Here is a 22,601-nt window from a genome sequence, read left to right on the forward strand (position 1 = left end):
AGGAATAATAATAATAATAATAATAATAATAATAATAATAATAATAATAATAATAATAATAATAATAATAATAATAATAATAATAATAATAATAATATATTGAATAAAGTGTGAAGGTGATGTTATGCTTTCTTATTCAAGAGATATGATTTCAATAACTTGATGAGTAGAGGTAGTATGACCTCACTAACTTTAAAGTAGACGTAGTATGACGTCGATTGGTGGAAAGATTTTACTCGCGGTTTGTGGGGGCATTATGAGCCACCGTGGGGGTATGCATACTTAACCATAGGCATCGAAGTAAGGCGTGTTGCCTATGGTAGAGACTTGCTTAGGGGTTAGCTCCCCCTAATGTATTGTCTTACTCCTGAAGTTTGGGATTTGGTTCGGCAATATGGCCGGAAAAGTACAGCAGTATGGCTGAGTGACTCAATGAATCATTTGAAATTTATTAAAAAGTAAATATTGAACTGTAGCCGACGCATGGTAAGTTGCCATTGTGCTTTATGCTATAATGTTAATGTTATATGAAATGTTTTTGCTAACGTGTACCTTTGATCTTAACGATCCTGCGATTATGTTGTTTTTCCTTTCGGGGTTAATAACTAGCAGTGAGTTAAGTTGCAGGCTGGGGAGTGAGGATTACATTTGAAGAATAAAAGAGATAGAGTACGGAAGGATTTTAATTTTGAACTTTATTAGCTTTTTAGGAATGGATTTATTTAAGAGGCGACTTCGCTCTCGATATGTACTCCTTGGACTTTGGTTTCATATCTTTTATCCGCTGCAAAGACTACGATATCACTAATTAATCTACAATAACTCTAGTATAACTCGATTCGCAAGTTTTAACATTAAAAATTTCGTTTTCTCGTGCCTTTATGACATCTTAGTTAAACTCGGGTCCTGGTTGGTTTTCTTTTAAAATATAAAAATCTCTCTTTTAACGATCCGAGTTTTTCCTGGATGTTACACTTGTACTATTGTCAATTCTACTACATTATGACCTTGAGCTGTTGCAGTTGGATGTTAAGACGGCTTTCTTCCATGGTGATTTGGAGGAGGAGATTTTGATAAAGCAGCCCGAGGGATTCGAGATTCCAGGGAAAGAGCACTATGCATGTAGATTGCTAAAGTCATTGTATGGACTTAAGCAATCCCTCACCAATGGTACAAGAGTTTGATTCTTTTATGGTTTCGCATGGTTTTGATAGGAACTCTTATGATTGTTGTGTGTATCATAGTAAGCTGGATGATAGTTCCACGATTTATCTGTTGTTATATGTTGATGACATGCTTGTTGCCGCAAAGAATAAATTTGATGTTGCTAGACTTAAATAATTGCTTAGCTCGGAATTTGACATGAAAGATGTGGGTCCAGCTAAGAAGATTTTGGATATGGAGATCTATAGGGATCGGGTTAGGGGTAAGCTTTTCCTGACTCAGAAAAGTTACATCGAAAAGATTTTGTCTCATTTTGGGATGGAGAAATCGAAGCTTATAAGTACACTAACATTTGTGAGCTGCAAATTGTCTTTGTCTATGTCACCTCAAACTGAGGAAGAGTTGGCGTAAGAGTTGGCGTATATGTCTAGGGTCCCTTATGCCAACGCAGTTTGTTGTTTCATGTATGTTATGATCTGTACTAGGCCGGATATTGCGCACACTGTTAGTGTTGTGAGTATGTTCATGGCTCAACCTGAGAGAGAGCCCTGGCAGGGGGTGAAAAGGATTTTTCTCTACTTGAGAGGGACAACTGATATTGGTCTTGTGTATGGGAATTGTAAGGAGTGTTTGGTAACTAGATATAGTGATTCTGATTATGCAGCTGATGTGGATTCCAGGTGGTCGGTAACCGGTTATGTGTTCACTTTGGGTGGTTCTGTGGTTAGTTGGAAGTCTACATTGCAGTCTTTGGTTACGTTGTCTACTACTGAAGCTGATTATATGGCTATAACTTCTGCAGCTAAAGAGTCGATTTGGCTCAAAGGCCTTGTAGGTGAACTGGGTAGTGCACAAGATTTTGCTCGGTGTATTGTGATAGTCTAAGTGCTATTTGCTTAGCTAAAGATCAAGTGCACCATGATCAGACCAAGCACATTGATGTCAGGTATCATTTCTTGCATACTGACAAGAGGGTAAAGTTAAAGAAGATCGGGACCACTAACAACCCAGCTGATTTCTTTACTAAGTTTGTTCCATTTAGTAAGTTTAAACATTTCTTAGACTTGCTAAATATTAATTGCTATGTGTAGGAGGCCCTTAAGGGCAGTGTTGGGGAACTCCTGTTGTAGGCATGTTGACCTTAAGGTGGAGCTTGCCCGAGACTTGTGATGTAGGTGGAGCATTATGAGTTGTTATACTTGGTGGCGGGTATGTGATGGGTCTTGGGTGAAGACTTGATGGCCTGGGATGGGTCTTGGTTGAAGACTTATCGGGATGTACGGTTTATGCATGAGCTTTACCTCGCGTTTGAATTGAGATATGTTCTCTATGTGTTGATGGGATCATTTGTTGACTACGAGTTCTCGTCAAGATGGAGATTGTTGATGGTTAGTGACTCGAATCGAGTCTTAATAGTAGTTGTAGATAAATTAAAGTCGAACGAGTGAAGATATGGGTCAGGGCTGGCAAAAGCTGACCCGACCTGCTAACCTGATCTGAAACCGACCCGAAATTAGCGGGTTTGGGTTTAGATTTTTGACCCAATTGATTAAATGGGTCAACCCGACCTGATCTGTTTATTAAATGGGTTAGGTTCAGGTTGAATATTTAAACCCGAAAAAAACCTGTTTAACCCATTTATTAAATTGGTCAATCAGGTCAGGTCGACCCATATTTAACCCATTTATTAACCCATTGAAAATTTTAAATAAAGTCATAAACTCAAAATTCATAAAGATGATGATATATTACATCATAAAGGACATAAGTCATAAACTGATAAACATAAACTCATAAAGACTGAAAGACATAAACCCTAAACATTTGCGCCTCCACTTGTTCGTCACTTCCTCTTCTCCTTCCTCTTCTCTCTTTTGTGCGATTCTGCGACCTACCGCCGTCCGCCTACACCTTCAGACCTTCTCCTTCCTCTTCTCTGCGGCAGCTTCTTCTCTTCTCCTTCATCTTCTCTGCGGCACCAAGGTAAGTATTATTAACACATAAAAGTCCGATTTTTCTTTTTTTTTTATCGATTTTATTTTTTTTAGATTTGGATTGTGTTCGATTTTTTTGTGTTTGATTTTGATGTTCATTGCTAGAACTGCTATTTCCATTGTTGTTAATGCCATCTTTAATTCTTCATAATAATTTGGTTCGTGTTTGTGTTATTTAGGGTTCGATTTTTTCGACTTTGTTGGGGTTTCATTTTTACTAAACTGGTAATTTGCATCTTGTTTTTGATTTCATTTTTCTGTTTCATTTTTTATCGATTTTTTCGATTTTTCTGTTTGTGTTATGTTTACTCTATTTTTCTTTATTTACTCTATTTTTTGGTTTTCTGACCCAATTTTTACAAGATTCATATGTTCTGAGCTTGTTGCTTCATCGGTTTCATTTCTCATTTCAGGTATTTTTTTTATTTTTATTTTACTTTAATATTGTGTAATCTGTATAATCTTTGGTTGTATACTGTATAATCTTTAAATGGGTCATTAGCAGGTTGACCCGACCTGCTACAGATCAGGTCGGGGTTTCAATTTGACAAGAATATCAAATTGATCAGCTAAAGCCCAGATAGATTTACATCAGGTGACATAACGATAATTAAGGATTGGACACATCTATCATACTGTTAGCACTTGAGCATAATCAGTCCCGATAAAACAATTCTTTCATTAATAAAAAATTTAAACTTAATAAAAAAAATTGGCCAAAAATCATTAGATTATCAAATAATTCTCATACATAGATATCAAATGAAAATTATGTGAAGTACAAATTACGATTAGACTAGAAATAAGAATTATACCAATATTGATAGATATGTAATAATAATCAGTTAAGTTAAATTGGTGGATTATCCATGAAGCTTTCAGCATATGTCAGTAGCATGCCCATGGATCTTAGTGACCTTACATAATCGCAATTTTTTAAAAATTTATTGACGTTCTTGTTAGTAGTAGACCTACCGGTTCCCCTTGCTTCATATGTTTTTCTTTTAAAAGTTATTCGGATTAAAACTAAACACTAAATGGTTTGAACCAAACAAGAAACACCAAATTAGGTGTAGTCCTTATAATTTTTCCACTAACTTTTTAAAAATATCCTTTTAATAATTACTGTCATTATATATTTTACAGTAACTTAATTTTAATATTTTTTTATGTTTATGGAGGGAAAGTTGATTAAATAAATTTGGTTGCAGAAAGATAGAGTGTACATTTAAGTTACCCGGTCAATTTCAAGTCATGTAATTCGGATAGGTTCAAAAATGATTATTATATTCATATTGCTTTTTACATAATTATAAATCAATTTTTAAAATTAGATAAAAATAAGTTCAACTATAACGTCCAGTAAATCTGAGATGAACGAGTGTGTTACAAGTTGCAGTAAGTGGGAGACAGATCTGCTTAAAATGGAAAGAGCAATACTCATGGACCATAGTCGTAGGGAACAAATAGATCAGAACACATAACACTATTATGGATCCCAGAAGCTGCGGGCCACCACGTGTACGACATCGCAATCAATTTACAGAATCTGCCATTCTGCCTTCTTCCCACGCGGCACTCTCTCTCTCTCCCCTCTTAGATATTTTATGTCCCCCTTGGGCCTTGGCTTACCCTTACTATCTATGTCCCAATAAATTTAAGGTAAAAAAAAAATTATGAGTTATAAAAATTTATAATAAATAAAGAGAGAAAATAAATTATGTTGATTAAATTAAAAGCAATTAATATGATAATATAGAAAACTCGTACAATGCACAAAGTTGCTAGTATAAAAATATTTATATATATAAATTTTAAATAAAGATGCAATTAAATGTTTTCCATATAAAATTATAATACTCCTATTTCTTATAAAATAGATATAAAATTTTAAAACATATAGTGCAATTTAGTGGAAAAAAATTAGGATGTAAATATAAGTATTGATTAAAATTCTCATACTTATTAAGGCAAATTCTAAAGTTAATACATAACTAAAAATTATAAAAATTTGATATTATGAAAATATGTGACGAGATGAATAAAACAAGATTTCACATGACTATATTTTTTTCATATATAGCCAAAATATGTAAATTACTATAAATGATAAATAGTGTAAAAGTTAATTTGTTGCAAGTAATATGAAATGGAGTTATATTTGTGACATAGAAGATTTATTATTATTATTTATGGAAAAGAATAATTTTTAATGCTTATTATACTTAGTGATGTAGGAAATAGTGCACATGCAATTTCACATTTTTTTTTAAGATTCTATGTGATCTTACATTGAAAAGTATAAAATAGTTTTACTAATATTTAAGATTGTGAAGTACTCATACTATTTAGGTGGTTTTAGTAAATAACGTTGATTTGTAAAGTTATGTTCTATAAATTTTTTATTAAGACCGTTTCATCGTGAGACGGCTTAATATGGGTTGATCCAATCTTTATTTTTTAAATTCAAATGAAAAAAACTGTATTTAATTAGCTAACTGCTATGTAAATTTAACTTTGGGTTACTTGTATGGGTCCGTATCACGATGAAACGGTCTCATACAAGACTTGTTGGTGAAGTTAACAAATGACCCTTGTATGGTAAGATGAGAGTTTGTGATTTTAATTTACCATTTTTAATTTTGATTATTTTATTATTATTATTTTTGTTTGTTTATGGTAATTTATCTTATTGATTACATATTATTGTATTATTAATTGGTTTTAAGTTGAAAACTCATTAAATTTGTGGTACAATCAGCTATTCTTTTATGTGAGTGTTATTTACAAACTAAATCCAGTAATAAAATCATTAATAATTTATATATTACTAAATATAATTAAATTGCAAATATAATTTTATGTTTTAAATTGTAAGAATGCTGTGTTGTGATTGCTTAAGTTAAAAACATGAATTATACGTATAAATGTTGTATTGATCTTATCCGAAGAGTATATTACTATATTGTGTACTTTGTATCCGTATGTTTACAACATCTAGAAATGTTTGATGTCATCGTAACCACTAGCCTGTAGGTAGACTTTATTGATGAGTCTTAAAGTTATTCTGTTTCCTCGTAAACATATTCACAATTAAAAAAAAAATAGAGTGACACATATTATTAAGGCCTATAAATCATAATGGGTAGCAGTACAGCTCAACAGTAATGCACATGGCTCATGGGATTCGAATAAATTAGTTATGATACACGTAGGTGAACCCACACGGCGGGTCAGTAGAGGCCCGTCCTTCTTGTCGAAAATATGCAAATTTTTGTAATTTTAACTTTAATCCTTTTTATTAATATATTATATAATTTAAAAAGTACATAATTATAACAAATATTACTATAGTCTATTCAATAATTGATTAGTATATTTGTGTAATATATTAGAATAATATTAGGCTTGGCTACGTGCATGGTTTGAGTATTTCCTCTGATGGTATAATACTATTATTGTAGTGGTTAGGTTATAAGTGCATACCATGTTCTCTCGATCTCCTTGTCTAATCATGTTTATAACTATAGGGAATCCAAATATGGTAAGAGCAGTAAACCACTAGATATATACTCCTTCGATTTTTTTTTTATTATATTTTAATTCTTATATTATTTTAAGTGGTCCCCTCATTTTCTTAGTACTTGTGTCCAAACCAAATAAGAGGGAGTATAAATGTGGGTTATCGAGACTTTAGAAGTAATTATTATGAGAAAGTTTTGTATAGTATGGATATAGTGTACACTATTTTAGTACTTTTAATATTTGAGAAGATATCATCTTAAATAATATTTACGGACATTTTGAGTTAATAGTATTAGTTGAGAGTATAATTTACAATTTTTCAAATCAGTATCTCTATGAATATTAAGGGTGTTTAAAATTCGATATCAAATCAATCTGATTTCAAAAATCCAATTATTTAATTTTTCGATATTACAATCCGATTTCAAAAAGAAATATCAGAGTATCCAGACAATTCGGATTGAAAACGAATTATTTAAATTACTAGGAGGTAGAATATAAGTATATAGACACCACTCTATAAGTCTGTAGTGCCCCTTTCAATTTTATCAATGTGAGTCTTTTAGCTTTTCATATTCCAACTCTCGGATGATCACTTCAAATTTATAACATTATTATTTTAATTTCCTTACTTTTTGCCAATGCGACTAGTTATACTAGTATATTACTATATTTACATTGTATTACTTCACTTTGGAATTTTATTTTTTTTTGTCAACTTAAGAAAAACATCCCAATTTTTTTATTCTAATAGAGAATTTACTGCTAATGATTTTGAGATTCTTTTTTTTTTAAAAAAAATGATAGTAAACATGTTATTAACGCAAATAGTAATTAAAATAACTTTTTTTTTTTTGCTATTGTTTTGGCTATTATGTGTGCTCACGTTGCTTTGTCTTCCACCTGAATTTATCATATTTTTACACTTTTCCTTACCCATCTTAAAATGACCCTCGATTAATAAGGACATATCGGTCTATTATTCAAGACTTCATTTTTTTTAGGGGCCTAAGTTTTATATTAATTTGAATTGACTTTATATATAATTTACATTTTGAATCTGTAATATGAATTATTAGAGTACGTATTATATTATTATAACGTCTTAATTTTTACAGAACTTTTTATCTTTACACTGGGATCCAAAAACAAATAACACACAACTGACTTAAGTAGATTATATTATATATACAACCTTAATTAAGAGAGTAAAACTTACAAATAAATCTGGTCAAGATAAACTATACTTGTAATTTGCTTTGTGACAATCACTGAGTGACATAATATCACATTGTCCATTAATGATGGCCCAATTTGCAAAGCAATTAACAGTCCATTATAACTTCTACAGATACAATACAACTTAAATTTAGGGTTTATCAACAAGTCTTCTATGAAACCGACTTATCGTGATACGGATCCATACAAGCAGCCCATTAATTAAAAAATATATAAAAAAATCAATAAAATCTTAACTCATACTTGTACAAAAGCAACTTTTTATATATTTTAAGCTGATATAATTAAATTCATCTTACGATAAGAAAAACACAAATTTCAACCCACAATTTAGAGTCACATAGTCACATTAGTGCTCTGACCATGCATTATAATATGCAAGTAGAACTAGATAATATGATCAATCAAAACATTAACAGTCACGGAATTACGTTTATTCTAAGTTCAACAATGCATGGCGTATTGGTAATGGAGGAATTAATAGATCCATCCAAACCAATGTTAGCATAATGAATAGCACGAGCAACTCTATTATAAGGTACTCAAATAATTATAGGCCGAATTATTTGATTAAATATAATGAAAAATTAGATATTTGATATAGAAAAATAATTTATTCAAATTTTGAAACCGAGTATATATTCAGATAAGATATTTTTGATAAATGGATAAGGATTATGATACGGAAAACGCCTTAAATATGTTGCTTTAACTTGCAATCTAACATGGCTGCATTAACAAAAATGGTAAAAAAAAAAAAAAAAAAAAAAAAAAAAAAAAAAACAATTAATAGCCGATTTGCAAGGCTGAAAAGTTTTGCACATGGGTTCATAAAAATCCTTCTCTGATAATCGCCCACGTGTGTTATCATTCATTTGACTTTGCGATCACATTTATGTATTGCAAGTTTAGTCAATTATTTGGTACTAAGTGTAACTATTGCGATTAAGGAGCACCAAATTGTAAAAAAATAAAATAAATAAAATAAAAAAATTGCTCTTTTAGTGGAGGTGTTATGAACCGACATTTACTCAATATTATATAATTGAATTGACTCTAACTCGATCTTTAAAAGGATTTATTAATGTATAAAAATTAATGTAGACGTAAGATTTAATTTTGAACAAATTCAAAACCATTCATATAACTTGGACGCAATTTGCAAGTGATCTTCGATATCTTAAAGTGGTGTGTTCAGGAGGTGATTTAGATAATAATTTATAGTTCATAAGCTGGGGTGACTAACTGATACCACCAAATAAGGATCGAAGCTCCCATGGACTAAAGTGCATGCAGGCCTTGGACCATGGTGAAGAATTAGGATGAATTCTGTGTTTTTTGTATTGATTTTCTTAGAATTACAATCCTAATATATATACAAACTCTTATGAGCCAATTAGAGAAATGCCTTGGACAATCAGAAATTTCCCTAAATACATTTGGCTAATCTAAGTAATTAAAATATTTACTGATTTATATTATTCCAGAATATATTTCCACACTCCCCCTCAAGTTAGGTTATGGGATTCCCAACACCTAACTTGGTCAAAGTAGTTTCGAAAACTTCAGCGGAAACGGCCTTTGTGAGAATGTCAGCTAACTGATCCTCTGATCTCACATGTGGAATGCTGATGATTTCCTTCTCGAGTTTTTCCTTTATGAAATGTCTGTCAACCTTCACGTGCTTTGTTCGATCATGCTGCACCGGGTTCTCTGATATATCAATAGCTGCTTTATTATCACAGAATAACTTGCACGCTCCTGTTGGTGGAAAGCCAAGTTCGCATAAGAGTTTTCTTAGCCATAGAATCTCTGTTATTCCTTTTACTACCCCTCTGAACTCTGCTTCTGCACTTGATAAAGCGACTACTTTCTGTTTCTTACTCCTCCAAGTAACCAAGTTACCCCCTACAAGGGTGAAGTATCTAGACGTAGATTTCCTGCTGTCTCGATCTCCTGCCCAGTCAGCATCTGTGTAGGCAACAAGGTCAAGATGATGATTTTTACCGTAGAAGACTCCTCTATCACTTGTGCCTTTCAAGTATCTCAAAATTCTTATCACTGCTTCCATGTGTGGATTTTGTGGTAAGTGCATGAATCGACTTACAACCCCAACTGCATATGATATGTCAGGTCTAGTGTGGGATAGATAGATCAATTTTCCTACCAGTTTCTGATACTTTTCCCTGTCAGCTGGTTCTCCTCCAGGTGTTGTCTGCAGTCTGTGATTAGCAACAATTGGTGTTTCTGCTGGTTTGCAATCAAGCATGCCAACTTCTGCTAACAAATCTAGGACATATTTCTTTTGATTGATGAAGATTCCCTTCTTGGATCGCAAGACTTCTATACCAAGGAAGTATTTTAAGTTCCCCAAATCCTTCATCTCAAATTCCATGAAAAGTTTCTTCTTGAGCTCTTTTATCTCCCTTTCATTGTTCCCGATTATTACCATATCATCCACATAAATGATGAGGCATGTTATCTGACTACCGTCTTTCTTTAGGAATAGGGTATGATCGGAATGACTTTGTTCATAGCCAAATTTCTTCATTGCTGAGGTAAACTTACCAAACCAAGCTCTCGGAGACTGTTTCAAGCCATACAACGCCTTTCTGAGTCTGCATCCTTCTCCTGTAGCAAATTCATCTGAAAAACCTGGCGGGGCATGCATATACACTTCCTCTTCGATCTCTCCATGTAGGAAGACGTTCTTCACATCAAACTGGTATAGAGGCCAATCTTTATTTGCAGCTATGGAGAAAATGACTCTGATAGTATCTATTTTGGCAACCGGTGAGAAGGTTTCGGAGTAATCAATCCCGTAAGTTTGTGTATATCCCTTTGCCACAAGACGAGCCTTGTATCTCTCAATAGTACCATCTGCACAATACTTTATTGTAAAAACCCATTTACAGCCTACCGGTTTCTTTTCTTCTGGTAGCATACACTTCTCCCATGTTCTGTTTTTCTTTAAAGTCGAGATCTCATCTACCATAGCCTCTTTCCACCGTGGACTTCGGAGAGCTTCTTCAGTATTTTTAGGCAGGGAGCTTGAGTATAGGCTGGTTTGGAATGCAACAGCTGTTTGTGCCAAGTTACTCGTCTCCCGGTTAATAGGGTATCGAGATCTCTGCGATTCGAACTCTGGATCATACCTTCTTGGAGGAATACCCCTTTTGCTCCTTGGGGGTAATTGGTATCTGCAGGGTGAATTAACAATACCAGATATATCATCATTAGTTTGAGGTTCAGGTTCAGTTAATACCTCTTGAGGCTCACAGGCAACCTCTTGATCATGGGATGCTTCAGACACGGTAGGAAGGGGCTGGGAAGGAAGCAAAACTATGTTTTCCGTAGCAATGTCTGTGGGATTACCTACTTGCTCTTTGGGATTCAAATCATCAATTACAGAATATGTAAGCCAGCTCAAGTCATCACATGTAGTCTCCCCCTGAGGACGAAGCGGAGAGTAGAAATAGGAATGCTCAAAAAAATCACAATCCAGTGTAGTATACATCTTATTCTCAGTTGGATTAAAGCAGCGGTATCCCTTCTGATTAGTTCCATAGCCCAAAAAAATACACTTAACAGCCCGGGGTTCAAGTTTGGTTCGAGTAGGTTTGGGTAGATGGACATACACAACACACCCAAAAACCCGAGGAGGTAAGGAGTGGAAAGATGGGATAGTAGTGTGGGTATGAAGGACTTCCAAGGGGGTTCTGAAGTTAAGGATTTTGGAGGGTAGTCGATTGGTGAGATAGGTAGCAGAGGCAATGGCTTCGGGCCAAAAATACGGTGGGACATGGGCTTCAAACATAAGGGCTCGACTTATTTCAAGAAGAGTACGATTTTTCCTTTCAGCTATGCCATTTTGTTGGGGTGTGTGGGAACAAGAAGTTTGGTGGAGGAGGCCATGGGTGGTAAAGAAATTTGTCATGTGTTGGTTCATGTATTCCCCCCCATTATCTGAGCGGAGTATTTTAGGCTTAGCATCAAATTGCGTGACAATCATATTATAAAACTTGACAAAGACATCAAACACCTCAGATTTGTGTTTCAAGAAATATATCCAACACATTCTAGTACAATCATCAATAAATGAAACAAAATATGAATAGCTGTGTTTTCCAAACACAAGAGCAGGGCCCCAAACATCAGAATGTATTAAAACAAATGGTTCATTACTACGAGTAAAACTAGGAGGATAAGAATGTTTGTGACTTTTTGCAAGAACACATGCTTCACAGTCCAAGACTACAGTACTTTTAGCTAATGACGGAAAAAGACGTTTTGGATACCCCAAAGATGGATGACCCAGACGTCGATGCCAAGTCCGTAACTGATGATTAGGGAATCCATGAGCAAGCAAAGTGTGACCCTTTTGAATCGCCTCGTCCACATAGTATAAGCCATCTCGTTCAGTACCATGCCCAATAATCCTCCCGGTCTGAGTATCCTGTACAACACAATCAAAAGAAGTCATAAGCACAGTACAATTTAATTCCCGAGTCAATTGACTAATAGATAATAGCTTATGAGATAAGTCAGGAATTAGAAGACAATTATTTAATTTTAGAGACGGAGAGATAGAAACGGGCCCAGAGTGATCAACGTTCACACATTACCCATTTGCCGTCTGGACATAGGTGCGGGTTTTCGGATGGGTAAATAGGAGATCATGAGGGTCAAATGTCATAGTATCTGTGGCCCCACAATCAAATATCCACTTAGACGAAACCGGTTTACACATCAAGCTAACCCCTTTTTGTGTTTTTTTGTGGGCTTTGGGGTAGTGGGCTGGTTGGGAGTTTTGGGCCGGTTGGGTTGTGGGTTTTAGGGTTTCTTTTAGGGCTAGGGTAAGGGGACTATAAAAGGTCCCCTTTTGGAAGGTTTTTAAATGCTTCCCTTCTCCTTCTCTCTTTTCTGGGCCGTTTTCTCCTTCCCTTGCGATTTGTTCACCTGTATCGCCATTTTCACCATCCTTGCCTTTCATGCTTTGGGTTGGTTCATCAGGTATATCAGAGATGTGAGGAGCGCTGGTGGCCATGTTAGCCTTGTCGCCGGTTCTGTTGATCGGGGCCTTGGTGGCGGCTTTACGCTGCCGGTGTTCCTCCCACCACTCTGGGTAGCCGATAATTTTAAAGCAACCTTCCTTAGTGTGTCGGCTTCCTCCACAGTGGCTACACTTCAGGTAAGTTTTGTCCTCCATGTCACGCCGAAATGAAGGATTTGACCGGTGGTGTTTAACGGCCAACCCACTTCCGATCTCTGAGGGATTATTTCCCAATGATGAAGCGTGAGTCATGATACCACGCCTTGAAATTTCTCGTTTGATTGTTGCATATGCTGTTTCTACTGTTGGTAATGGTTCTTGATTCAATAGATCCCTCTTTTCTTTGTCAAAGGTTTCGTTAATTCCGGCCAAGAACTGGAATAAACGTTGCTTTTGTATGTATGTGTTAAAAATTGTGATGTCCTCAGCATGTACCATAGGATTCGGTTGCCGTCGATCAATTTCTTTCCAGATCGTAGTTAATTTTCCAAAAAAGATTTCCAGAGGATCTTGGTTTTGTTTGATACTGTTGGCCTGAGAACTCAGATCAAAGATCTGGAGTTCGTCCCTACCACTGTTCAAAAGAACTTCAATTCCTTTCCATAAGTCCCTTGCAATGGTGTAATCTAAGAATTGGTTTACTAGATCCGTATCAATGTTCGAGATAATCCATGAGAGAACAATTGAGTCCTTTTGCTTCCAAGTCTTATAATTTGAATCTGTGATACTGGGGGGATCGTCGATGATGTGACTGAGACGTCCCCTGCATTCTAGGGCTATTTGCATCATTTTACACCAAGTTGTGTTATTTTGATAGTTTAATTTTTCGGCTAATTTTAAGTCTGGGAAAATGGTTTCAAGGTTTGTGTTTGGTTTTTGCATCTGCTGGAACAGCCTGAACATGTGTTCCATTTGTTCCATGGTTACAATTTGGTTTGGGTTTGTTTCTGCCATTGTTACAGGTAAGTTTTTAGGGTAGATGATGATAACCAATGGTGTTGCCGGTCCCGGAAAACACCTTCGGCTCTGATACCATGAAGAATTAGGATGAATTCTGTGTTTTTTGTATTGATGTTCTTAGAATTACAATCCTAATATATATACAAACTCTTATGAGCCAATTAGAGAAATGCCTTGGACAATCAGAAATTTCCCTAAATACATTTGGCTAATCTAAGTAATTAAAATATTTACTGATTTATATTATTCCAGAATATATTTCCACACATGGTTCACGACGTCCTTACTAATCCAAGCACAAACATATGTTTATTGATCATATCACTCATCATCCAATAAAATGTAAAGGAAAAGACAACATACTCAATGTAAACAATTTTTTGTTCGTTTTAATATTATAAGTCATGCCAAATTCATTTTTAATATTCTTATAAATATTATTTAATTAATGTTGCTTCATTATTCTTCATATAAGCATGATATGATGATTGATGCTTGATTGTTCTTCATGTAAACACAATTTGGAGAATATTGTATACTTGTATTCTTCATGTAAGCATGATTTGATTAGGTGATTTGAATGGTGATTTATGTTTCATAAATTGGGATAAAAAAGAAGATGAGAGTTTCATTTGATAAATTGGTGCAAATCCAAGAGTACGGGGGTCTCAAAATAAGACAACCCTCAATCTTGTTCTTAGGGATCTTCTTAACTCAGTACAACTCGAGCTCTTAACTTTCTACCTCTTAAAGAGAATTAGCGTTAATCTAAGTCCATATCCATGGATCCTTCTCCCTCATAAAAGGAAATGTAAGTAAAGACTTGCATCTTCTTAGGAACATTCTACTGACTCAAATGTGAAAAAAGTCCTTTAAAAATGTAACACCCGAATTTCCTCCCATCTTTTACGGTTTTGGTTTCGTTAAAGGGTCGAAAATTCTGGGGTCTTACAGGTGGCAAGGAAGGGAGAAAATTCGGATGTTACAAAAAATACAGAGAGTACATTCTTTTGTGAGTATGTTAAAAATTTGTTTTATGTATATTATTGTGCATATTCATGTATTGTTGATATTCATTAAAAAAAACTATTTACATTAGGTATATTTTATTTGGATTATTGATATATTGTGATGGATTACATATATACCGATTTTAGAGTACTTTTAGATTATGCATACAGGTTTTCGAGAATTATTGAATCATGCATATAGGCCAAAAAAAGAATTATATATATTGAAAAAACCAAAAAAGGATTTCTTACTTCCATTCCTTAAAGAACCAACACCAAAATCCATGCCAAAAGTCATTGTCTCAGTATTTATATTTGACATTATATTTCACAACCAATGCAATACTTGTTGTGACTCTTCTTGTTGGGTCGATTAACAGTCGACTTAACAAGCCCTTAGAATCAACTCTAAAGGGGTTTTATATACTACTAAAATCTAGTTTATAATGGATTTAACAAATACAATCATTAGTCTTAAGCTAAAATAAAGTAACTAATATTATTTTAGAGTTTTATCTCTTTATTTTGCAGTTGCTTGAGTCTATATAACTAGAACCGTTCAAATGTGCTGTGACCCAAACCCGAACTGAAAGCTACACGACCCAAATGTATGTTATTTTTTAAGTTTACCAAATTGAGATTACTTAAATCAAAACTGCACCTGAACCGGTTGATAACCGAAAATTGGAACATTAAATTCGATCCGCGAACGATTTTTATAACATTTACTCTCCTGTGAGACGGTCTTAGCCGTCAAATTGGCTCAGGCTCAATAATTTTTTAAAAATTTTCCGATATACTACTTTTAGACTTAAAAGGACAATTTCAAGACTTAAAAGGACAATTTCAAGACTTAAAAATACAATTTTAAGACTTAAAAGGACAATTTCAAGACTTAAAAATACAATTTTAAGACTTAAAAGGTCAATTTCAAAGTTTTTAATATCAATTTTGATGTTTGAGTCTCCTATTTTAAAGTTGCAATGAGAATTTAATATCCTGCAATTTGTCTTTTAAGTCTTAAAATTGGTTTTTTAAGTATTAAAATTGACCTTTTAAGTCTTAAAACTGTCAAATTTCAGAACTTAAAATATCAATTTTAAATCTTTTAAAATTGGTCTTTTAAGTCTTATATTGGTCTTTTAACTCTTAAAATTGACATTTTAATTTGTGAAATTAGTAAAAAAATATATATATATAATTGGGCCAGCCCAATAAGATGCGTCTCACAAGTGAGACGGTCTCACCCAAGCTTTTGCGTTTTTATAATTGACATATAAGTATTAGCCTAGATTATCTGAACATAATAGTGATCGAAATGAGTCATGTCCGACTCGAATTAGGTACGAAAAGTAAACTCGATTCGGCTTAAAGCGACTTAACCCGAATCTATTTTTAGTCAAACTTTTGTAAATCCGAATCAATTTTTAATTGAAAACAAGTCAAAACTCTAAGAATTTTATGATTAATTTTAGTTTATCAAATTATTATTAAGTTATCGATTAATTTCAACACATTTATAACTAACTTAATTTATCAAATGATGAATTTTTGAAAACTAATTTTTAAACTGCAACATTATAGAGAACTTTATCAATAAATTAACATTTTCTCATGAAATTGACACATTTAAAACTCAATAAATACATTACAAAATTCTTATCTCTTTGTAACATGTTAAGGTGCGTGCAAAAATACAAAAACTTTGTTTATAATTCATAAATAGTCTATAATGATAAAGTAAACACAACTTAAATCATTGTTTATAAATTAATGGTCTTAATGCTAAATCAATAAATTTCACATCTGTTGTGACTTGTAAAAATGAGTGCAATAAAAAAAATTATTTTGCTGACTCTTATTCCTTCTTTTATAAGAGATATAAAATTTATTTTACTCCTTATAAGGGAGCATTTAGCTTTTACATTGTTTAAGATTGTTACTGAAACAATATAGACACAATTTATTTCGCTATTATCAAGTTTAGAATATTCAATATAACTTATAGATATAATTACAAGTCTATATTAGACTTATGAATTGTTAAGATTACTTTCGACTGAACCGTAGCTAATCTACCAGATCCGAGTGTAACTTGTAACGACTAACAATAAGATTAATGCCATTTGAAATTTGTGATTGAAATTATGTGTCTTCTAATGTTGCAAATTAATTGACTATGGAGAGTTTTATAACATTTGAGAAATTAACATTTTTAGAATTGGAGGATTTAAAATTAATATTAGAATGAGAATTATTTTGAATTGAGTCGAATAATTTATTTTGGGCTAAGATAACGAGGAAACAGATTGGGTCTAAGTATATGGCGGATATTATAAAATATCTCTTTTAATTTTATTAATTTATTTTCCTTCTTTTCATTTCTTATTTAATTATAATTTTTTTAATTCTTCCTACTTCTAATTTGGAAACCGAAAAACTAAGAAAAAAATATAATAATTTGTTGCCTCCATTTCACAAAAAAAAAAAAATAAATAAATAAAATAAAAAAAACCGAAAACCAACACTGGGTTCATGGCCTTATTCTTCCTTTGAACAATTGCAACAATCACCTTCAATTCTTTGTGAATTTTTGAAACCCTCAATTTGTATTTTGTTCATCCTTTACCTCTGAATTTCGCAGCCTTCTCCCTCAAATTACTCTGAGAAATTCGAGTATAGAACAATAGCTTTACTGCTTTTCATTCCTTGCCATTTTTGCCTGAAAACTTTTCGAAATGAACAACAATGGTGCCTGCTCAAATTAGTTGAACAAAAAGCACCACCTTCACGCCATTGTTGCGGTTGAACTCCATTGAAACAATATCAAGTCTCTTATTTCTTCTTATCTTTAATCTAAGAAAAATCGCACTTCTGTCCTTGATTTACGAAAGAAGACAGGTTAATTCTTTTCTTTTCTATGATCCAGGTTCAAAAGTTTCCTTTTTTTTTAATTTTGCTTTCTACGAATTACTTGTTTCCATTTTCAAATATAAATCTCCCCAATCATAAGTAACTGATTTCAAGACTAATTATATGTGGTTGTTTAACTTAGAGTAGTGAACTTTGTCTTGATTGTTGTTAATTATATGAATCTTGGAATATTTGTATTGATTTAAAGAAATATTGAGATTCTAGATTTTGTTGATATTATTTGTGAAGATTTCATGTTGGGTTAAAATTGTTTGATATTGATCATTAATAGGAAATGATGAAATTATTGAGGGTATGAATTTTGTTGAAAAAGGGTTAATATTAAGGGAAGTATTAACTAATTGGAATCCTTATAATGAATTAGGAGTATTCTTGATTTTTGGTATGAATGTACATATAGTGTTTGTTTGGAAAATATAAAAGATCAATTAGAGAAGCGAGTAATCTTTTAAAGAAGTTAAACAAGTCTAGATTGCGGCTATAATATTTTGATGATATATGGAGTGTTTATGTTAGAATTGCACAGTCCTTTAATGCTTATAAATGTTAGAATATAATCCTTGATTAAGTCACAGTCTTAGGAGAAGATGTAATAAGTTATATGTTAGATTAGCTGTATCGAACGCACCTTAGTGATATTATGTTTATTATTATTGCTTCAGGAGATGATTTCTCTGTCGAACCATTCTAGCTGATAGTTGCGTATCAAAACTTGACTCCTTGAAGTGATAGTGACGGTGTGTAGTACCAGTCCCTTAAAGGGTCTGGTCAGACTATAGTTTTGAAAATTGTTTTACTAAAGTTGTTGTGAAATTTATAATGTTGAGACAAATTTATGAATGATTATGCTGAAATTGATATGATCAATGGATCGGGCTCACGAGCTGGTCATTGACGGGGTAGAGGGAAAATCTCCCTTACTTCCTATTTTGAGGTGAATTGTCATTCAAATATTGACTAGCCTCACCCGAGAGTGACATAGCCTTAGAGCTATGGGCGTTCCTCTCAACTAGACTCCCTGTGCACACATAGATCTAGGAAACTGATGTTGCTTTTAAACTTATGATTTGAATTACTGTGTTTTGTTGTTTTGGATTGTTACTTCTCATTCAGTTTAACCTGACGCCCCTGTTGTTTTCATATTCTAGACTGTCTACAAATCGAAACTGGTCCGAAACAATGGGTTAGTGGTGATGATTAGAGTTATACATATGTTAAATTGAGATGAGTACGTGAGAATTTGTAGCTTTGTATTAGGTTTTGGTAAATGTATATTGGACTAGATTGTATTGGTTATATTGGACTTTTATAGTGACTTTTATGATTACTTTGTGTTTTAGTTAGATGTTTGGATTGAGAATTAGCTGATACAGCTATGTTATAGAACTGGTAATCCCTTTGCAAAAGTTTTAGAATTGAGATTTAAGTTTCTTGGGAAATAAACCCCGTGATAACCTTGTTTACTCCATCAACGGTAAGTTAGATTGTTACAAGTTTACACAAAATAAATAAGGTGGATGAACATTTGTTCCCTAAGCAATGTGGGACAAAATTTGTTTTGTTGTTTGTCTCCGTCTTTTATTTTATAAAGGAGCTTTATCCAAAATATATAAGACGACTTATAATTACTTTTATAACTCTATGAAAGAGATTATCACCCTATTTATCAATATGAAACAAAGTTAAAAACTCATAATAAAAAAGAGTAGTAATTGTTGACTTCTTATAATTTTTCATATCAAAATTTTTTTATTATTTTTTTAATTAAAACAATGTATTTATATAGTACAAGCAAAATATAAATAATGGCTTATAATCATGATGTACAATACATGTAAAGTATGAGTATACCTTTATAACTCTATGAAAAAGATTATCACTCATTATTTATCAAAGTAGGATATGGTTATAAAATCATAATAGAAGAATTATAGTTGATCTTGATCGACTTCTTATATAGTACCACGTTGAATATTTTTTTATCGAATTTATTAGTTGTAAGCATAAAAACATATTCTAATAGATCAAATTTTGATTATGGAATTTTGAAGTATAACTGATTCATTCTATTCTATTATTTTATAGTTAGTCTAACAGAGTAAAGTATATTTTCATAAACAAACTTTTGTACATCTATAATTTCATATATATCAAAAGTACCATCCTGATATTGTATCGTATCAAATAATGGTCATATACCCGATAAACATTTGCAAGCCAACCCTAAAATGTTTTTAAACTACTGAAGATAAACAATCTTGAAACTCAACATTGTTATAAAATTGATTTGAATTGTAATTGTTAACAAATATCAATTATGTTTCCAATTAAACAAATTGATCTGATGCATCTGATAAAACAACTAGTAATTATTTTTTCGCAAGTAAATAAGCCTACATGAATAAAAAAAATAACTATCAACTTAATTAGATATTGAACTGATTGATAGAATTTTGTAACTGACTCCTATTCGAAAATTAAGTCCGAAATCGATTTGTGAAACCAAACTAATTATACACCGATGTGTTGTATATATTTTATACACTTCAAGATGACGAAAGCACCAAATCAAAAAAAGATGTTACAAGAATAAACAGCCTATTATAAGTTACAACTAGAAAAGAGACTTGTGAAACTACAACCTAAACTTCAACCTTATAGAATCGACAAAGTACCAAAGATCATTTAGACTAAGAAGTCTTCAGAAACTCGATACTAAACCGAGGCACATGAATATGTTTTTCTTATAACGTTATTTCTCCCACAACGGTGCTTGTGTTTAACTTCGAGAATGCACTATTGAGATACAACGATTTACAGTAAGATATAAGCACTATGTATCAAAGCAATGTGAAGGAACAAGAGAGATAATGAGATGTACAATCAGAAATATGATTATGGAGTTTGCTAGATTCTATAACCATATACCTATAGAGAAAAAAAGGGAGAAAACAAAGAGAGGATGAACAATCTCATCAAAAAAAAAAAAAAAATTATGATTAACTACCTTATCCTTAATGCTAGCTTCCACTTTTTATATTATTGTTGAACGCTTCTAATACCATACATTTAGACATTAATTGATCATATGATCAGATTTCATGAAAGAACACATCCTTACATTAGTTTTACAATTGACTAGAGCTGTTCATGGATGGGGTACCCCTAGGCTAGACCCGCCCGTTTTCTAGAAAAAAATTAAAATTTGGACGGCCAATACCCGCACACCAAGATAAATGGGCGGGTAGGAACACCGAAAAAATACCCACGGATATACCCGTTTGCCCGCTTAATTTAATATATTAATTATTATATAATAATTCTTTATTTTTTATGTTAGCTCTATACACAACAAATAGAAAAACATAATGCGACAAAGCATTTTTGTCGCTTATTTTGTCCCAAAACGCATTAGGCGACAAAACGCTTTGTCGCCTAAATCTTTGTTGCATAGATGTTTTTTTGTCACCTGTTATGTCGCTGAGCTATGTGACAAAATAATAAAATTATCTCCTATTATATCGCATAGCTTATTTTGAGGCTATAAAAAAATTTTGAATATTTGTTATTATTATTAAATAATAATAGTATATATTAGCATTATTATTAAATAATAATTTAAAATATTCAATTTTTTTTATAAATAATACATAAAAATCGAAAAAAATACAAAAAAATCGAACACAAAAATCATTATGAAGAATTAAAGATGGCAGTAAGAACAATGAAAATAGCAATAAGAGCAATGAATAGTAAAATCGAACACAAAAAATCGAAAAGATCGAACACAAAAAAAATCAAAAAAATCGAACTACAAAAATAAAAGAATGAGAAAAATAAATAATTTTTATCTTGGCTTTTGGCATCTAGAACTTGAGGTAGTGATAAATTCAGAAGGAAGATAGTAGTAAGAAGTTAAGAACTAAGAAGTAAGAAGAGAGAAGAAGGCAAAGCTGCTGGCGCAGAGAGAAGAAGAAGAACCGAAGAAGTAAGAAGTTAAGGGTTTTTAATTTGGGGCTTAGGCCTATTTAGCTTTTTTTTATATTTTCAAAATATATTTTATATGTGGCAGCCTATTTAAGTATTTAGCTTTTTCTATATTTTGTATGTCAAAGTTATATGAAGTTTTAGGTTAAATATTAATGGGTTAATATCAGATAATATGGGTCGACCTGACCTGACTGACCCATTTAATAAAATGTGTTAAACAGGTTTCTTCGAATTTAAATATTTATCTTGAACCTAACTCATTTAATAAATAGATCAGGTCGGATTGACCCATTTAATTAATTGGGTTAAAAATCTAAACTCAAACCCGATAATTTCGGATCGATTTCAAATCAAATTAGTAGGTCGGGTCAGCTTTTACCTGGCCTAATTAAGACAGAGAAAGGAAAAAAAGACCAAACGTATTTGACGCTCCACCGCCTTCACAATTCAATTCAATTCAATACTCTCTAAGTCACCAATTATTCCCATCCTCACTAATTATAGCATTCCACGTGTCCCTTAATTTCCACATCACCACTTAACAACCAATCATTAATTACCTTTCTCTTCTCCAAAATCACAGCACGTGAGTCTAGATCTTTCCCCTCTAAACTTCTGCCTTCTGGTATTTTCCATTTACTCACATTTTTAACCCTCAAACCAAATATCCATATCTTAACTTAACCATATATATAATAAACTCAACCATGGTTAATGTAACCTTTATATACT

At 32.6% G+C, this 22,601-nt stretch overlaps 1 protein-coding gene across 1 annotated transcript; it reads left to right on the forward strand.

Annotated features, from left to right (window-relative positions):
- Positions 1–1,362: 1,362 nt before the first annotated feature.
- Positions 1,363–2,334, forward strand: LOC130823367 (secreted RxLR effector protein 161-like). Its single transcript, XM_057687987.1, has 3 exons — positions 1,363–1,571; positions 1,650–2,030; positions 2,256–2,334. Exons 1-3 carry the CDS (start codon positions 1,363–1,365, stop codon positions 2,332–2,334), a joined length of 669 nt encoding a protein of 222 aa, XP_057543970.1.
- Positions 2,335–22,601: the final 20,267 nt, after the last annotated feature.

The sequence above is a fragment of the Amaranthus tricolor genome, chromosome 9 (assembly GCF_026212465.1).
Source record: "Amaranthus tricolor cultivar Red isolate AtriRed21 chromosome 9, ASM2621246v1, whole genome shotgun sequence".
Taxonomy (NCBI): domain Eukaryota; kingdom Viridiplantae; phylum Streptophyta; class Magnoliopsida; order Caryophyllales; family Amaranthaceae; genus Amaranthus; species Amaranthus tricolor.